The sequence below is a fragment of the Palaemon carinicauda genome, chromosome 42 (assembly GCF_036898095.1).
Source record: "Palaemon carinicauda isolate YSFRI2023 chromosome 42, ASM3689809v2, whole genome shotgun sequence".
In the NCBI taxonomy this organism is placed as follows: Eukaryota; Metazoa; Arthropoda; class Malacostraca; order Decapoda; family Palaemonidae; genus Palaemon; species Palaemon carinicauda.
The window spans coordinates 33,816,434-33,830,664 of NC_090766.1; the positions used below are offsets into that span (position 1 = coordinate 33,816,434).

At 46.7% G+C, this 14,231-nt stretch overlaps 1 protein-coding gene across 2 annotated transcripts in view; it reads right to left on the bottom strand.

Annotated features, from left to right (window-relative positions):
• LOC137633259 (acyl-CoA dehydrogenase family member 11-like) overlaps positions 1–14,231 on the bottom strand; it is a 104,499-nt gene that overhangs the window by 13,636 nt on the left and 76,632 nt on the right. For both annotated transcript variants that reach the window (XM_068365463.1, XM_068365465.1), the window contains exon 10: positions 892–1,035. In XM_068365463.1, coding sequence (XP_068221564.1) covers positions 892–1,035 — 144 coding nt within the window. The remainder of the gene's footprint in view (positions 1–891; positions 1,036–14,231) is intronic.

Here is a 14,231-nt window from a genome sequence, read left to right on the forward strand (position 1 = left end):
AACTCAAACCCAAGTCCAGCAGATTGCCAGGCAGGGACACTTCCAAGAGGTCACCACAACCTGTTACATTTGACAGCAGGTTGAGAAGGACCAGAATTACCAAGACCGAAGGAGGATTTACTGGACTTCTGAAGTTTAAAAAAGGGACCAAGTGATATCAAGAGCTTGTGAAGTTCATCGCAATCCAAAGATGGCTGAACTTGTGTGTTGTTTAAAGGTGGAGGCATATCAATATCATCATCATCCAGCTATAATCAATTAGCCTAGTCTTACCCGCCTTCTCCCCTAAACTAAAAGCAAATTCATTTTGCACTAGAACTCTTAACTTGACTGGCAACCATTGAAACATATATTTTCATGAGTGCTACCGAGAGTGAAACACAATTTTCACAACAACTTTAAATCACCAAATTGCCCCCGACATGATACACTAAGGGAACACGGAATATGATCGGCCAAAAATAATTTCCTGTGTAGGTTCCAGGCAATAATCACTAACTAAATCAGAGGAAGACATCTTAAAACACAATGTAAACAATCTGAGATTACCTTTTGTGCTAGTGCAATTGCCCAAAATTGATGAAAATAACTGAAAACTGTACTACCTAATGAGGCAACCAGGGTTTCATATCACTCAGCACTAGAGAACTCTATTCCTAGGTTAAGGGCATGTATTTGTTGGAGCAAAGGAAAATGGGAACATTTCTAAAATTCAAAAGTTTCATGGGTGCCAAATGAGCCATGCTTTAGGAGAAAGAGGCAATATGAACATAAGGGGAGATACTTGTACACGCATCACTAAAAGATGAGTCTAAAAATTAATAGGACTTGGATGGTTAAGTACTGCAATTATCCTAACCAAAGTTACACAAATGATACCAATTTCCAGACCTTGCGCAATGTAAGGTTAAAGCCTCGCATCCCCTGACAATAATCTCCATTCTAGATGTCGTCAGCTGGTGCAAAATATGCGAATCCACAATCTGCCCGAACGCCGAACGCCGTTGACCATAATCCCGAGCCAACTGCAAAATCCTGAAAACAAAACATATCTTTAGATACCACTGAATATTTTTAAATGAGGTTTATATAAAGTACTTTGAAGTCAATGTTCTCCACAACTGACCCACTCTGCTATTCATTCTAAAAATTTTAAAACCATTAGGGTCAAGTAATATCTTTATTTTTCGAAGGCAACCATCAATGATTGGTAAAACCAGTACCCAGTACTTCAATTATCCTTCCAAAATTATGAACATTTCACTTCATAACTGAGAGATCTATGTAAACTTGTTAATAAAATATCATCACATAAGGAGTAAGCTACTTGATAACATAAATGTATGCATCAAGATTGCAAACTTAAAAAATTTATAAACTAACAATTGAGATTGAAGAAAGGCAAAATATAACTTTACAGAATTCAGGTAAGGCAAAAGTCTCTCATGCACCGACGAAAAGCTCATATTCATAATTCATATTATAATAAATAAAAGTTCAGCATGAGCCCATATAAAATTGTTAACACTTTCTTGGGTCTTTCCAGAAATTATTCTTAAATGAAAGTAAAAAACTAATCAGAATGAGTAGAAGTGTGACAGCCAAATTAGACAGTGGAGGGCCGAAAGCAAAGACCCCTCTCCAATGCATTGCAGTGTGATGGCAAGGAGTTAAAAATTCTCATCAAAGGCTAAATCTCTAAATCTCATACGCTGTACCACAATTGCCACTTGAATACTCCAAGAGTAAATTTAAAGAATATAACCAATTATCATAAACATGACAAATTCGTAAGTAATTTGTATTTTACCTAACTATACAAACCTTAGCTATTTAATAGGGGTTATTACTTTCGGCGTAGCTGAAATGATGAGCCATTACAATTATAATGAGGGTTTACTACCCCACCGCTAGTTAGCGGGGGGGGGGGGGGGGGTTAGGGAGCCTGTGCTTGAGCTCACTTGGCTTGGAGGTAGGACTTGGACTTCAAGGGGGATAGGGCTGGCAGGCAAGTTTGATTAAATAGCTAAGGTTTGTCTCGTTAGGAAAAATACAAATTACCTACGAATTTGTCATTTGTTCCGTAACTGACATACAAACCACGCTATTTATTAGGGGTGACTCACCCATTAGGAAGGGTGGAAAGTCCCTGCCAGTACTGGCTTTTGGCTTTGCCAGGGACTCAATATTTGAGTGTGTTCGCACTCAGCAATAAGGAGTCCTTGCACCTCGCTAGAACCTTGCTACGCAAGGACTGCGGCCTACGCAAGCTGTGTGTGAAGGTAAAATAAAGTGTGACTCATCCTAGGAAGTTGACCTGTAGTACCTTAGAAGGAAACTTTAGGCTAGGACTCTCCCAATACCACCTCGTCAGGGTATGGGGACGTAACAGTATTATCTTAATACTCGGAACACAAGGAAACATGGTTTACTTGCAGTGGTTTGAGGTCAGCTGTGCAGAGAACCCAGGATGCTGCTTTCCCCAAAAGAGAGGGGAGGATGAAGAAAAGAGTAAGGGTCAGACAAATCTTTTCATTCATGCAGACTAAGACCGGGTAACAATGCCCTCAACCTTCTGCTACTTGTCCACTAAGGAGCCTGAGGTTTTAAACCACCTGTTGTGCAGCCACCACAGGGCCGATAGAAAACATATCGAGCCTCCTGTGGGTCACGTCGTGCAGGTAGTGGGCTGTGAAGGTTGTCTGACATTTCCACACCCCAGCTTGAAGGACCTGCGTCACTGAGAAATTTCTCTTGAAGGCCAGGGACGTAGCTACGCCCCTGACATCATGTGCTCTAGGGCGAAGTGACGGAGGAGGGTCTGGATTCAGGGACAGATGGATCACCCTACGAATCCATGCCGAGATGGTGTTCTTGATGACCCTTCTCTTAATCCTCCCAGTGCTAACAATGGTTGCACCTGGGGACGGACTGCAGCCGTTCTTCCAAGATATAGCCACAGACTCCTTACTGGGCACAGTAGGAGAAGGTCTGGGACATCTGTTACAGAACGGAGACTCGAATCCGGAAGGAGTCGAACCGAGCATCCGGCACCCCCTGATTTTGAGTCTTAGCACCAAACTCAGGGACGAATTTGAACGTTACCTCCCCCCCATACCCTTGCATAGGTGATGTCATATGAGAGACCATGAAGTTCATTGACTCGCTTGGCTGAAGCCAAAGCTAGTAAGAACACCGTCTTCCAAATTAGGTGGAGAACTGAAGCCTGGCGTAATGGTTCAAAGTGAGGTCTCTTAAGACCTGAGAACTCGAACCACGTTCCATGGAGGAGGTCTCACATCCGACTGAAGGCAGGTAAGTTCATAACCTCGTATGAGTAGGGAAAGTTTCAGTGAGGAAGAAAAGATCATTTCTTTGAGCCTGAAGGCTAGACTTAAGGCTGAGCGATAGCCTTTCACCCCCGAGACTAAATCGCTCTTTCACCTCCGAGACTAAAAGGCGCATTTTCTTCCCGTAAATACACGAGGAACTCTGCTATTGCTGGAATAGTGGCATCGAGTGGAGCGATACCCCTTCACGACTCCAACCACAGAAGACTTTCCACTTTGCCTGGTAGACAGATGCGGATGATTTTCGCAGATGTCCAGACATCTTAATCGCAACTTGTTGCGAAAAATCCTCTCTCAGCGAGGAGATGCTGGCCAGGCGTGAGGTCGTAGCGAAGCTACGGCTTTGTGGAAGATGCTGGCATGTGGTTGTCTGAGTAGATTGTGTCGTGGAAGGAATTCTCTCGGAAGTTCCGTTAGGAGTTGCAGAAGGTCCGGAAACCATTCCGCGTGATGCCATAGCGGAGCTATGAGGGTCATTGAAAAATTGACCAATATTCTGGTCTTGTTGAGCACCCTCTTCATCAGACAGAACGGGGGAAAGGCGTACACATTGATGTTGTCCCACCGTTGTTGGGAGGCATCTTGCCAGAGCGCCTTGGGATCTGGGACTGGGGGGAAGTACAGTGGAATCTTAAAGATCAGCGCTGTCGCGAACAGATCCACAATCAGGGAACTCCACAAAGTCAGGACTTTGTTGGCTACTAGATGACACAAAGACCACTCAGTACTCACTATCTGAGACGCTCTGCTCTGATTGTCGGCGAGCACATTCCTCTTGTCTGGAATGAAACGCGCCGATAGTAGAATCGAGGGGACTTTGGTCCATCTCAGTATCTCTACTGCAAGATGGGATAGCTGCTTCGAAAAGGTACCTCCTTGCTTGTTGATGTAAGCCACTACTGTGGTGTTGTCGCTTATCACCACCACAGAGTGACCTGCCACGTATTGTTGGAACTGCTGAAGGGCCAACAAACCGGCCTTCATCTCTAAACAATTTATATGGAGGCACTTTTCTGATTCTGACCACAGGCCTGAGGTCCTGTGGTACAGAACGTGGGTCCCCCCCTTTTCTTTGAGGCATCCGAAAACAGCATTAAATCCGGGGGAAGAACGAGAAGATCCACTCCTCTTCATAGGTTCTCGTCTGTCACCCACCACTGGCGGTCCGTCCGTTCCGCAGGACCCTTAGGGATCATGACGTCCGGGGAATTGCAACCTTGATTCCACCGGGACTTGAGCCACCACTGGAGAGATCTCATCCTGAGGCGATCGTTGGGAACTAGACAGCCAAGGATGAAAGGTGACCAAGGAGATGTAACCACAATTGGGTTAGAAGCTCTTCTCGTCTGAGGAAAGGGCTTGCGACCCCTCTCAGCCTTGCTATCCTGTCGTTTGATGGGCAGGCTTTGTGGAGATTAGTGTCTATAATCATGCCTAGGTAAACCAGTCTTTGAGTGGGAAGCTGAGAGGACTTCTCGAAATTTACCATGATCCCAAGATCCTGGCAAAGTACCAGAAGTTTGTCTCGGTGTCGAAGAAGGGGTGACTCCGAGTCTGCTAGGATCAGCCAGTCATCCAGATAAAGGAGGAGACGGATGCCGATCCTGTGTGCCCACGATGATATTAGGGTGAATACTTCTGGTGAAACTCTGTGGTGCTGTGGAGAGACCGAAACACAGCACCTTGAACTGGTACCCCTTGTGGTCTAGGCTGAATCCTAAGTACTTCCTTGAAGACGGATGGACTGGGATCTGGAAGTACGCATCCTTTAGATCCAGTATACACATGAAGTCTTGCGATTTCACTGCAAGTCTGACCATGTTTGCGGTCTCCATGCTGAACGGAGTTTACTTTAATCTGGACCTCTGCCCTAAGGGCCTGCCCCCTTGCTGATCCCATGGCAAGGGAGCTAAATGACACCGGATTCGTCCTCAGGGGAGGTAGAGATGTTGTGAATGGGACGCGATATCCCTGACTGATTACGGAAATCGTCTAGGAATCGGCCTCGAGTTGCTGCCACCTGTCTGCGCAACCTTGTAGGCATCCCCCCACTGGCGGACATGCAGGGGGACTGCCAATCCTAGCGTTTGCGGCCTCGGCTGCTCCCTCTAGGATTCTTCCCTCCCCTGGAGGACTTCTTGCCTTTCTTGTCCTTGACCAGAAAGGGCTTACACACCACTATCTTCGCTGCCGTTGTCGGTTTCGTGGTCTTGGTGGGACGTGGCTGCTGGGGTGCTGGAGGTTTATAGGGCTTGAATGTCAAAGCCCCGAGGGAGTCTTGGTGACTTCCTCCACCTCTCAGCAGCCTGCTCCACCTCCTTAGGCTTAAACAAGTTCGTTCCCATAACGGAAGAATGTCTGAGCCTGTAGATTTCGGTGCTAGGGGCCTCCCAGTACTGTCTTGGAGTCCTTCGACTCCCTCCTGGGAGGGATGCAGGACTCCAACAACGACGGAGGCAGGCTCTTCTCCACCCTTATTCGAGAAGACTTTACCGCGCGAGGTGGGGTTTCCCTCAATGGTGTAATGGGGGACCGTCTCACCTCACGTGACTCCCCTGAGGACGGGAAATCCTCGTCCGAAGGGGAGGGAGAAAAGTCTGAGGGGGGAGGATGACAGCCTCGAAGACTTACGAGGAGACAGCTTCGTCCTTGGAGAAGTTATCGCGTCCGAAACTCCTCTTTTCCTCCTTAGGGGAGTAGATGCAGCCAAGGATTTGTGGCCCAACTCAGAGAGAACAGGCTTGAAAGCCTGTGCTACCGCTCTGATTAGAGCCCCAAACCAGGGCTGCCGGCTGACGGCTGCGCTGTCAGACACTCCCTCTTGAGGGGGAGTCGCTTGTAAGAAGAAAGAAGATAAGGAAGAAATGTCCCTGGACCTTTCTGGAACCTTCCCCCCTACCGGCAAGCGAGCTGTTCTGTGGTTGCGGGGGGGGGGGATGCGGTGATGGCACCCTTACCGCGCGTTGTCCTGCAGCCTCACGCGTGGGAGGGTATTGGCGACTGCGCTAGGGAGCGCGTTGGCGCTCGCGCGATGGAGAATACCCGGGGGTCGCGCGCAGGCGCACGGGCGAGGCTTCATAGAGTGCGCAGGAATCAGATTGTGCGCTTGTGCATGCAAAATGTTCGCGCGTGGGCGCACAGGATCAGATTGAAGAGTCCGTGCAGGTGAAAATAAAAGATCGTCGGCGCGTACTCACGTACCAGAATGTTGGCACGCGCGCGTACGCGTTTCTGACGCGCGTGAAAGACTATCGGTACGCGCGAGCACGCAAGACTATTGGCGCGCGCATGTGCGGAAGACTATCGGAGCGCGCGTGCGCGGAAGACTATCGGCGCGCGCAAGACTATTGGCGCGCACGCGGGAGACCATCGGTACCCGCGAGCGGGGAAGATCGTCGGCACTTGCGCACGTAAGAAGATCGTCGGCGCTTGTGTGCGTATTATGAAGATCGTCGGTGTTTGCGCGCGTAAGAAGATCAGCGAGCGCACGCAGGAAACCATCGGTACCCACGTGCGGAAGATCGGCGGTGCTTGCGCGCGTAAGAAGATCGTCGGCGCTTGCGCACGTAAGAAGATCGTCGGCACTTGTGCACATTAGAAGATCGGCGAAGGTAGTGGTGCGCGCATGGAAAACCATCAGTACCTGCGCGCGGACGATCGTTGGCGCTTACGCGCGTAAGAAGATCGTCGGCACTTGCGCGCGTAAGAAGATCGTCGGTGCTTGCGCGCGTATGAAGATCGGCGAGCGCACGCGCTAGTAGGTTGAAGGGTCAGCTGGCAGGACGATCAGGAACTGGGATGTGTCCTTTAAAAAAGGGCGGGCATCCCCCGATGAGGACTGTAAGCAGGTCTGCTTAAGAGTCCAGGGCTGAAGTCCTTCGTTGCAGCGCAAGGTTGCACTGGTAGATCGGTAGGTCAGCTGGCAGGACAATCAGGAACTGGGATGTGCCCTTTGGAAGGGCCAGCATCCACAGATGGGACCGTAAAAGGTCCGTGTTAGAGTCCAGGACCGAAGTCCAAAGGACCACGATGCAGCACAAGGTAGAGGTCACTGGAAGTTCTGCTTGATCCTCCGAAGCGGAGTTTCTATGAGAGACCTCTCCCGTGAACGAGAGAGGTGCCCTTCGTAGAAGAGACTTGAAGACACTCGTGATGACACCCCTTAGGGCCGTTGGATCAGCAAGATGACCTTATCAGTAGCGATCCTTCGAAGAGGAGTCTCTATGAGTGGTCTCTCTCGTGAACGAGAGAGGTGACACTTCGTAGAAGAGACCTGAAGACACTCGTGGTGACGCCCCTTAGGGCTGGTGGATTAGTAAGCTGACCTTAGCAGTAGCGATTCTCCGAAGAGAAGTCTCTATGAGTGGCCTCTCTCGCAAACGAGAGAGGTGAACACTTCGTAGAAGAGACTTGCCAAGACTGGGCTCCAACCCTGAAGGAAGAGAAACTCCGCAAGGGGGGAGAAAAGTCTGGCCGAAGGGCAGCAACAGTAGACGAAGGCGATGAATTTATTAAGGTATGGGAAGTTCTCCCTCTGAAGGGAGAAAACCTCACACCTGGTGAGTAAACCTCCCTCGGAAGGGAAGTTGTTCAACCCCTGGAGGCGAACCTCCATTAGCGTTTTAAGATGATCTGAAGTGCTGGCATGTTGTCACGGGAGTACTTCTAAGAGAAGGGATAACGCCCATGACGACGTCCTCTGAGGGACGGCAGCGATAGCAGAATCCCCAGGCATGAACAGGACAGCTCAGCTTTGTTGGCACTCTTTAGTCGAACGAAGAAAAAATGATATTTTCATTATAAAATAAATTTTTGAATATACTTACCCGGTGAATATATAAATAGCTGACGTGTCCGACGGCCCGACAGATTCCAAAAAAACTCGCGAGCAATCGCCATGAAGGCTGCCGGGTGTGCCCACCAGCGCCGACTATCGGCCAGATACCGCATATACTTCTCAACCAAACCAGTTCTTCTCAGTCCGTAGGGTCTCTATCGGGGAGGAAGGGAGGGCCTTTAATATTATATATTCACCGGGTAAGTATATTCAAAAATTTATTTTATAATGAAAATATCATCTTTAAATATTAAACTTAGCCGGTGAATATATAAATAGCTGATTCACACCCATGGTGGTGGGTAGAGACCAGTATTAAAACAATAAAGGCGTATATGCTCAAGAGTTTTTGACAAATATCTCAAAAAAACAAACTTAAGTACAGTGAACCCTCGCTACTTCGCGGTTCGACCATCGCGGATTCACCACTTCGCGGATTTTTTTCATAACCCATGTCTATACATATATTGCGGATTTTCCGGAAATATCGAAAATACCGCGATGTGACCGATGGTGCGAGATTGGAGAAAGTAAGGAAAATTGAATCATGATTGATTTTCAATATAAATGAAACTTTGAGGAGCAACAAAGATATCATTTGTTAGAGAGATAGAGAGAGGTAAGGAATGGGAGGTAGTGAAAAGTAGCCCACAGAGAGAGAGAGAGAGAGAGAGAGAGAGAGAGAGAGAGAGAGAGAGAGAGAGAGAGAGAGGGAGAGGTAGAGAGAGAGAGAGAGAGAGAGAGAGAGAGAGAGAGAGAGAGGAGAGAGAGAGAGAGATAGGTAGAGAGAGAGAGAGAGAGAGAGAGAGAGAGAGAGAGAGAGAGAGAGAGAGAGAGAGAGAGAGAGAGATAGAGGGGGGTTTAAATGTAATAAACAAAAAAATTTGATAGGTTATAACACATTGGTGCTTATGTAATATCAACTGTATACTGTAGACGGTTTGAATAAGTTAAGAAATGGTATAAATGATACTTTGTTAGTGTATTCGTACACACTCAAGAGCGGCAGCTAGATGACAGCTGATCTAATCACAGCCAAAAGTAAAAAAAAAAAAAAGTCAACAATACTCGATTTTTAAAACACACCCGAAATTTAAAAACAAAAGTACACGCTTTCTTAATGTACAATTAACTATTTAAAGAGTGGCAATTTTCTAGAATAAAATGATATTTCCCAAAAAATAGTGGTTTGCTGATGAAATCGGATGCCCTATTTTTGGCTATGATTGAAATGGATGTAGACTCGGCCTAATTATTTCATTTCGTATTTAATTGACACTAAGAAAACTAATTTTAGTTTCTTCATCTAAATGTAAGTATTGTATAACACGAAGAGAGAGAGAGAGAGAGAGAGAGAGAGAGAGAGAGAGAGAGAGAGAGAGAGAGAGAGAGAGAGAGAGAGAATGAATCAGCTGTTGTAATCAAATGGCGTGTTTTTGTTTCGTGAGAATTTCATCGCCACGACTTTAACAACAACATACTGTACTGAACTTTACAGTATTATACAGACTACTGTAATATGATAAAGTAAAATATTTGTAATCTATTTTATATGAAATGGGGCTATTTTTGTTTTGTTTAAAATTTACATTACGTATGTAAAACAACTCTCTCTCTCTCTCTCTCTCTCTCTCTCTCTCTCTCTCTCTCTCTCTCTCCTCTCTCTCTCTCTCTCTCTCTCTCTCTCTCTCTCTCTCTCGTAGATTGTTTTCCTGCTTTGCTACGTATGTATGATTTTATATAGATACGGTAAATATTATTGTAATAACATATTTTATAAAAGCTTTTACTGTAATATCATTATTTATCACTTTCATCATGCGGGTTAAATTCCTTAGTTTGTTTACTGAGCGTACTTTATGACGCCTTCGTTTCAGGCGGCGTCATAAAGAAAAAAATTTCATTTGGAAGTCCTAAGAAAAATTAAGTAAAACATTAGTAATAACCAAATCAACATACTGTACTGAATAATCAATATAATTGATGCAAAAACTAACCTATAAACAGATGTGTAAATGCGTTTGTTTCTTCATTAGGATCAGAGATAAACGTAAACAAAACATTGGTTGCCATTTTTATCGTGCTTTTTGGCGTGTTTAGGAAACGCATGATATAAAGTCGCCTTTAATATTTGTGCCTGTTTTAGTTTAGGGTACTGTATTACATGCATTAAGTGTTCTGTACATTAAAGGGTAGTTTGTTAACAGTACTACGTACAAGGGAAGGTTTTAAAAGTCTGAATATACATGTTAAATAAATAGGTAAATATGGTGTTACTACTTCGCGGATTTTCACCTATCGCGGGCCGCGTCTGGAACCTATCTACCGCGATAAACGAGGGTTCACTGTATAGGTACCTGGTAAGGAAGCTGACTCTGATGATTACTCTGCCTCATTAGTCCGCTATCCTCACGAAGCCCAGCCATCCTCTCAGGATGCTGAAAGACTCCCAGGAGCTGCTATATCCAGGGCGAACACCCCTATAACAGGACCTCATCAATACCCTTAATCTGGGCGCTCTCAAGAAACAACATTTTGACCACCCGTCAAATCAAAAAGATTGCGAAAGACTTCTTAGTCTTCCGTACAACCCAAAACAAGATTAAAAATTTCAAGAGTAGATTAAAAGGATATTGGGATTAAGGGAATGTAGTGGTAGAACCCTCACCCACTACTGCACTCGCTGCTACCAATGGACCCAGTGTGTAGCAGTCCTCGTAAAGAGTCTGGACGTCTTTCAAGTAAAATGAAGCGAACACCGACTTGCTCCTCCAAAAGGTCGCGTCCATAATACTTTGAAGGGATCTATTTTGCTTAAATGCCACCGAAGTCGCTATCGCTCTAACTTCGTGAGCCTTGACCTTAAGCAAACTACGATCCTTCTCACTTAAATGAGAATGTGCCTCCCGAATTAAAAGTCTAATAAAGTAAGATAACGCATTCTTAGACATGGGCAAAGAGGGCTTTTTAACGGAGCACCATAAAGCCTCTGAACAACCTCGTATCGGTTTAGTTCTAGATAAGTAAAACTTAAGAGCTCTAACGGGGCACAGCACTCTTTCAACTTCATTACCTACGATCTCAGAAAGACTAGGTATTTCAAAAGATTTAGGCCAAGGACGAGACGGAAGTTCATTCTTGGCCAAAAAACCAAGTTGAAGAGAACATATTGCTTTATTTGTTGAGAAGCCGACGTTCTTACTAAAAGCATGGATCTCACTGACCCTTTTAGCCAAAGCCAAGCTCACCAAAAAAGTGTCTTGAGGGTAAGATCCTTCAGGGAGGCTGAATTTAAAGGCTCAAACCTGTCTGACATTAGGAACTGTAGGACCACCTCCAAGTTCCAAGCAGGAGTTGAAATACGACGCTCCTTAGAGGTCTCGAAAGACTTAAGGAGGTCTTGGAGATCTTTGTTATTCAAAAGATCCAAACCTCTATGCCTGAAAACAGAAGCTAACATGCTTCTGTAGCTTTTAATGGTGGATGCAGAGAGGGAGCGACCGTTTCTCAGATATAGCAGAAAATCCGCAATCTGCGCTACAGAGGTACTGGAGGAGGAAATAGAGGAGGACTTGCACCAATCTCTAAATACCTCCCACTTCGACAGGTAGATCTTGATGGTAGAGGATCTTCTAGCCCTCGCGATCGCTCTAGCTGCCTCCTTCGAAAATCCTCGAGCTCTTGAGAGTCTTTCGATAGTCTGAAGGCAGTCAGACGAACCACGGGGAGGCTTTGATGAAGTCTCTTTACGTGAGGCTGTCGTAAGAGATCCATCCGCAAAGGCAGACTCCTTGGAACGTCTACCAGCCATAGAAGTACCTCTGTGAACCACTCTCTCGCGGGCCAGAGGGGAGCAACCAACGTCAACCTGGTCCCTTCGTGAGAGGCGAACTTCTGCAACACCTTGAAAGGTGGAAAGGCATAAACGTCCAGGTGAGACCAGTCCAACAGAAAGGCATCTATGTGGGCCGCCTCTGGATCTGGGACTAGAGAGCAATAAGTCGGGAGCCTTTTTGTTAGCGAGGTCGCAAAGAGATCGATGGTGGGTTGACCCCAAGTCATCCAAAGACTCTTGCACACATCCTTGTGGAGCGTTCACTCCGTAGGAATCACCTGACCTCTTCGACTGAGACAGTCCGCCAAGACATTCAACTTCCCTTGGACGAACCTCGTCAAAAGCGAGATGTTTCGATCTTTTGACCAAATGAGGAGATCCCTTGCGATGACGAAAAGAACGTGGGAGTGAGTGCCTCCTTGCTTCGAGATGTAAGCCAAGGCCGTGGTATTGTCTGCATTCACTTCTACCACCTTGTTTCGAAGCAGACTCTCGAAACTCCTCAGTGCTAAATGGACTGCTAACAGCTCCTTGCAGTTGATGTGAAGGCTCCTCTGGTCCGCGGCCCAAAGACCCGAGCATTCCAGACTGTCTAGAGTCGCCCCCCAACCCAAATCCGATGCGTCTGAAAATAACACATGGTTTGGGTTCTTGACTGCCAGAGACAGACCTTCCCGAAGTCTTATATTGCTGTCTCACCAAGCCAGGCAAGTCTTGACTGGATCGGAGATCGGAATCGAGACCGCCTCCAAAGTTTTCTCCTTGTTCCAATGGAAGTCTAGGTGGAACTGGAGAGGGCGTAGGTGAAGTCTCCCTAGAGAGATAAACTGTTCCAGAGATGAAAGCGTCCCTAGGAGGCTCATCCAGCTTCTCACAGAGCAACGGTTTTTCTCTAGCACAAGACGGACTTTGAGCAAAGCCTGCTCGATCCTGTTGGCAGACGGAAAAGCCCGAAAAGCTAGACTCTGTATCTCCATCCCCAAATAGAGAATTGTTTGGGAGGGAGTCAGCTGTGACTTCTCCATGTTCACCAAGAGGCCCAACTCCTTCGCAAGATCCAAAGTCCACTGTAGGTCCTGCAGACAGCGATGACGGGACGACGCTCTGAGTAACCAGTCATCCAAGTACAGGGAGGCTCTGATCCCTGACAAATGTAGGAACTTTGCTACATTTCTCATGAGCCCCGTAAAAACAAGAGGAGCAGGGCTGAGGCCGAAGCACAGTGCTCGGAATTGATACACCACATTCCTGTACACAAACCTCAGATAAGGTTGAGAGTCTGGATTTATCGGAATGTGGAAGTACGCATCCTGCAAGTCGAGAGAGACCATCCAGTCGCCCTCTCTGACTGCTGCCAAAACGGATTTGGTGGTCTCCATCGTAAACTTTGTTTTTACAACAAATACGTTGAGAGCACTGACATCCAGTACTGGCCTCCAACCTCCTGTGTTCTTCGGAACCAGGAAGAGACGGTTGTAAAAACCTGGGATTGAAGGTCCGAGACTTTCACCACCGTCCCCTTCTCTAACAACAGAGACACCTGAAAATGTAACGCCTGTCTCTTTGTCTCCTCTCGATACCTGGGAGAGAGGTCTATCGGATCTTTTACTAGAGGAAGTCTCCGTACAAAAGGAATTTTGTAACCCTCCTTCAGCAACAAAACAGACTCCCGGTCTGCACCCCTCTTCTCCCAGGCCTGCCAGAAGTTGGTCAATCTGGCACCTACTGCTGTCTGAGGACGTGGGCAGTCAGACTCTGCCACGGGAGGATTTAGATCCTCTCTTCTTGCCCTGCTTACTATCGGCACGAGAGCCTCCCTTACTGGGAGCTCTGCCACGAAAAGGCGGGATAAACCTTGTAGCTGGAGTTTCAAATTTAGGTCTGTTGACATAAGAAGATGAAGGTACAGCCTTACGAGCAGACGTGGCCATCAAATCATGAGTGTCCTTCTGTACGAGAGACGCTACATCTCTAATAAGCTGCTGCGGGAACAAGGCAGAAGACAATGGCGCAAAGAGAAGTTCTGACCTTTGACAAGGAGTGACACCTGCGGACAGAAAAGAACAAAGTCTCTCTCTCTTCTTAAGAACCCCTGCTGTGAAAGTAGCAGCAAGTTCATTAGAGCCATCTCTAATTGCCTTGTCCATGCACGACATAATCTGAACAGAGACATCACGGTCTGCTGACGAGACCTTCCTACTCAAGGCTC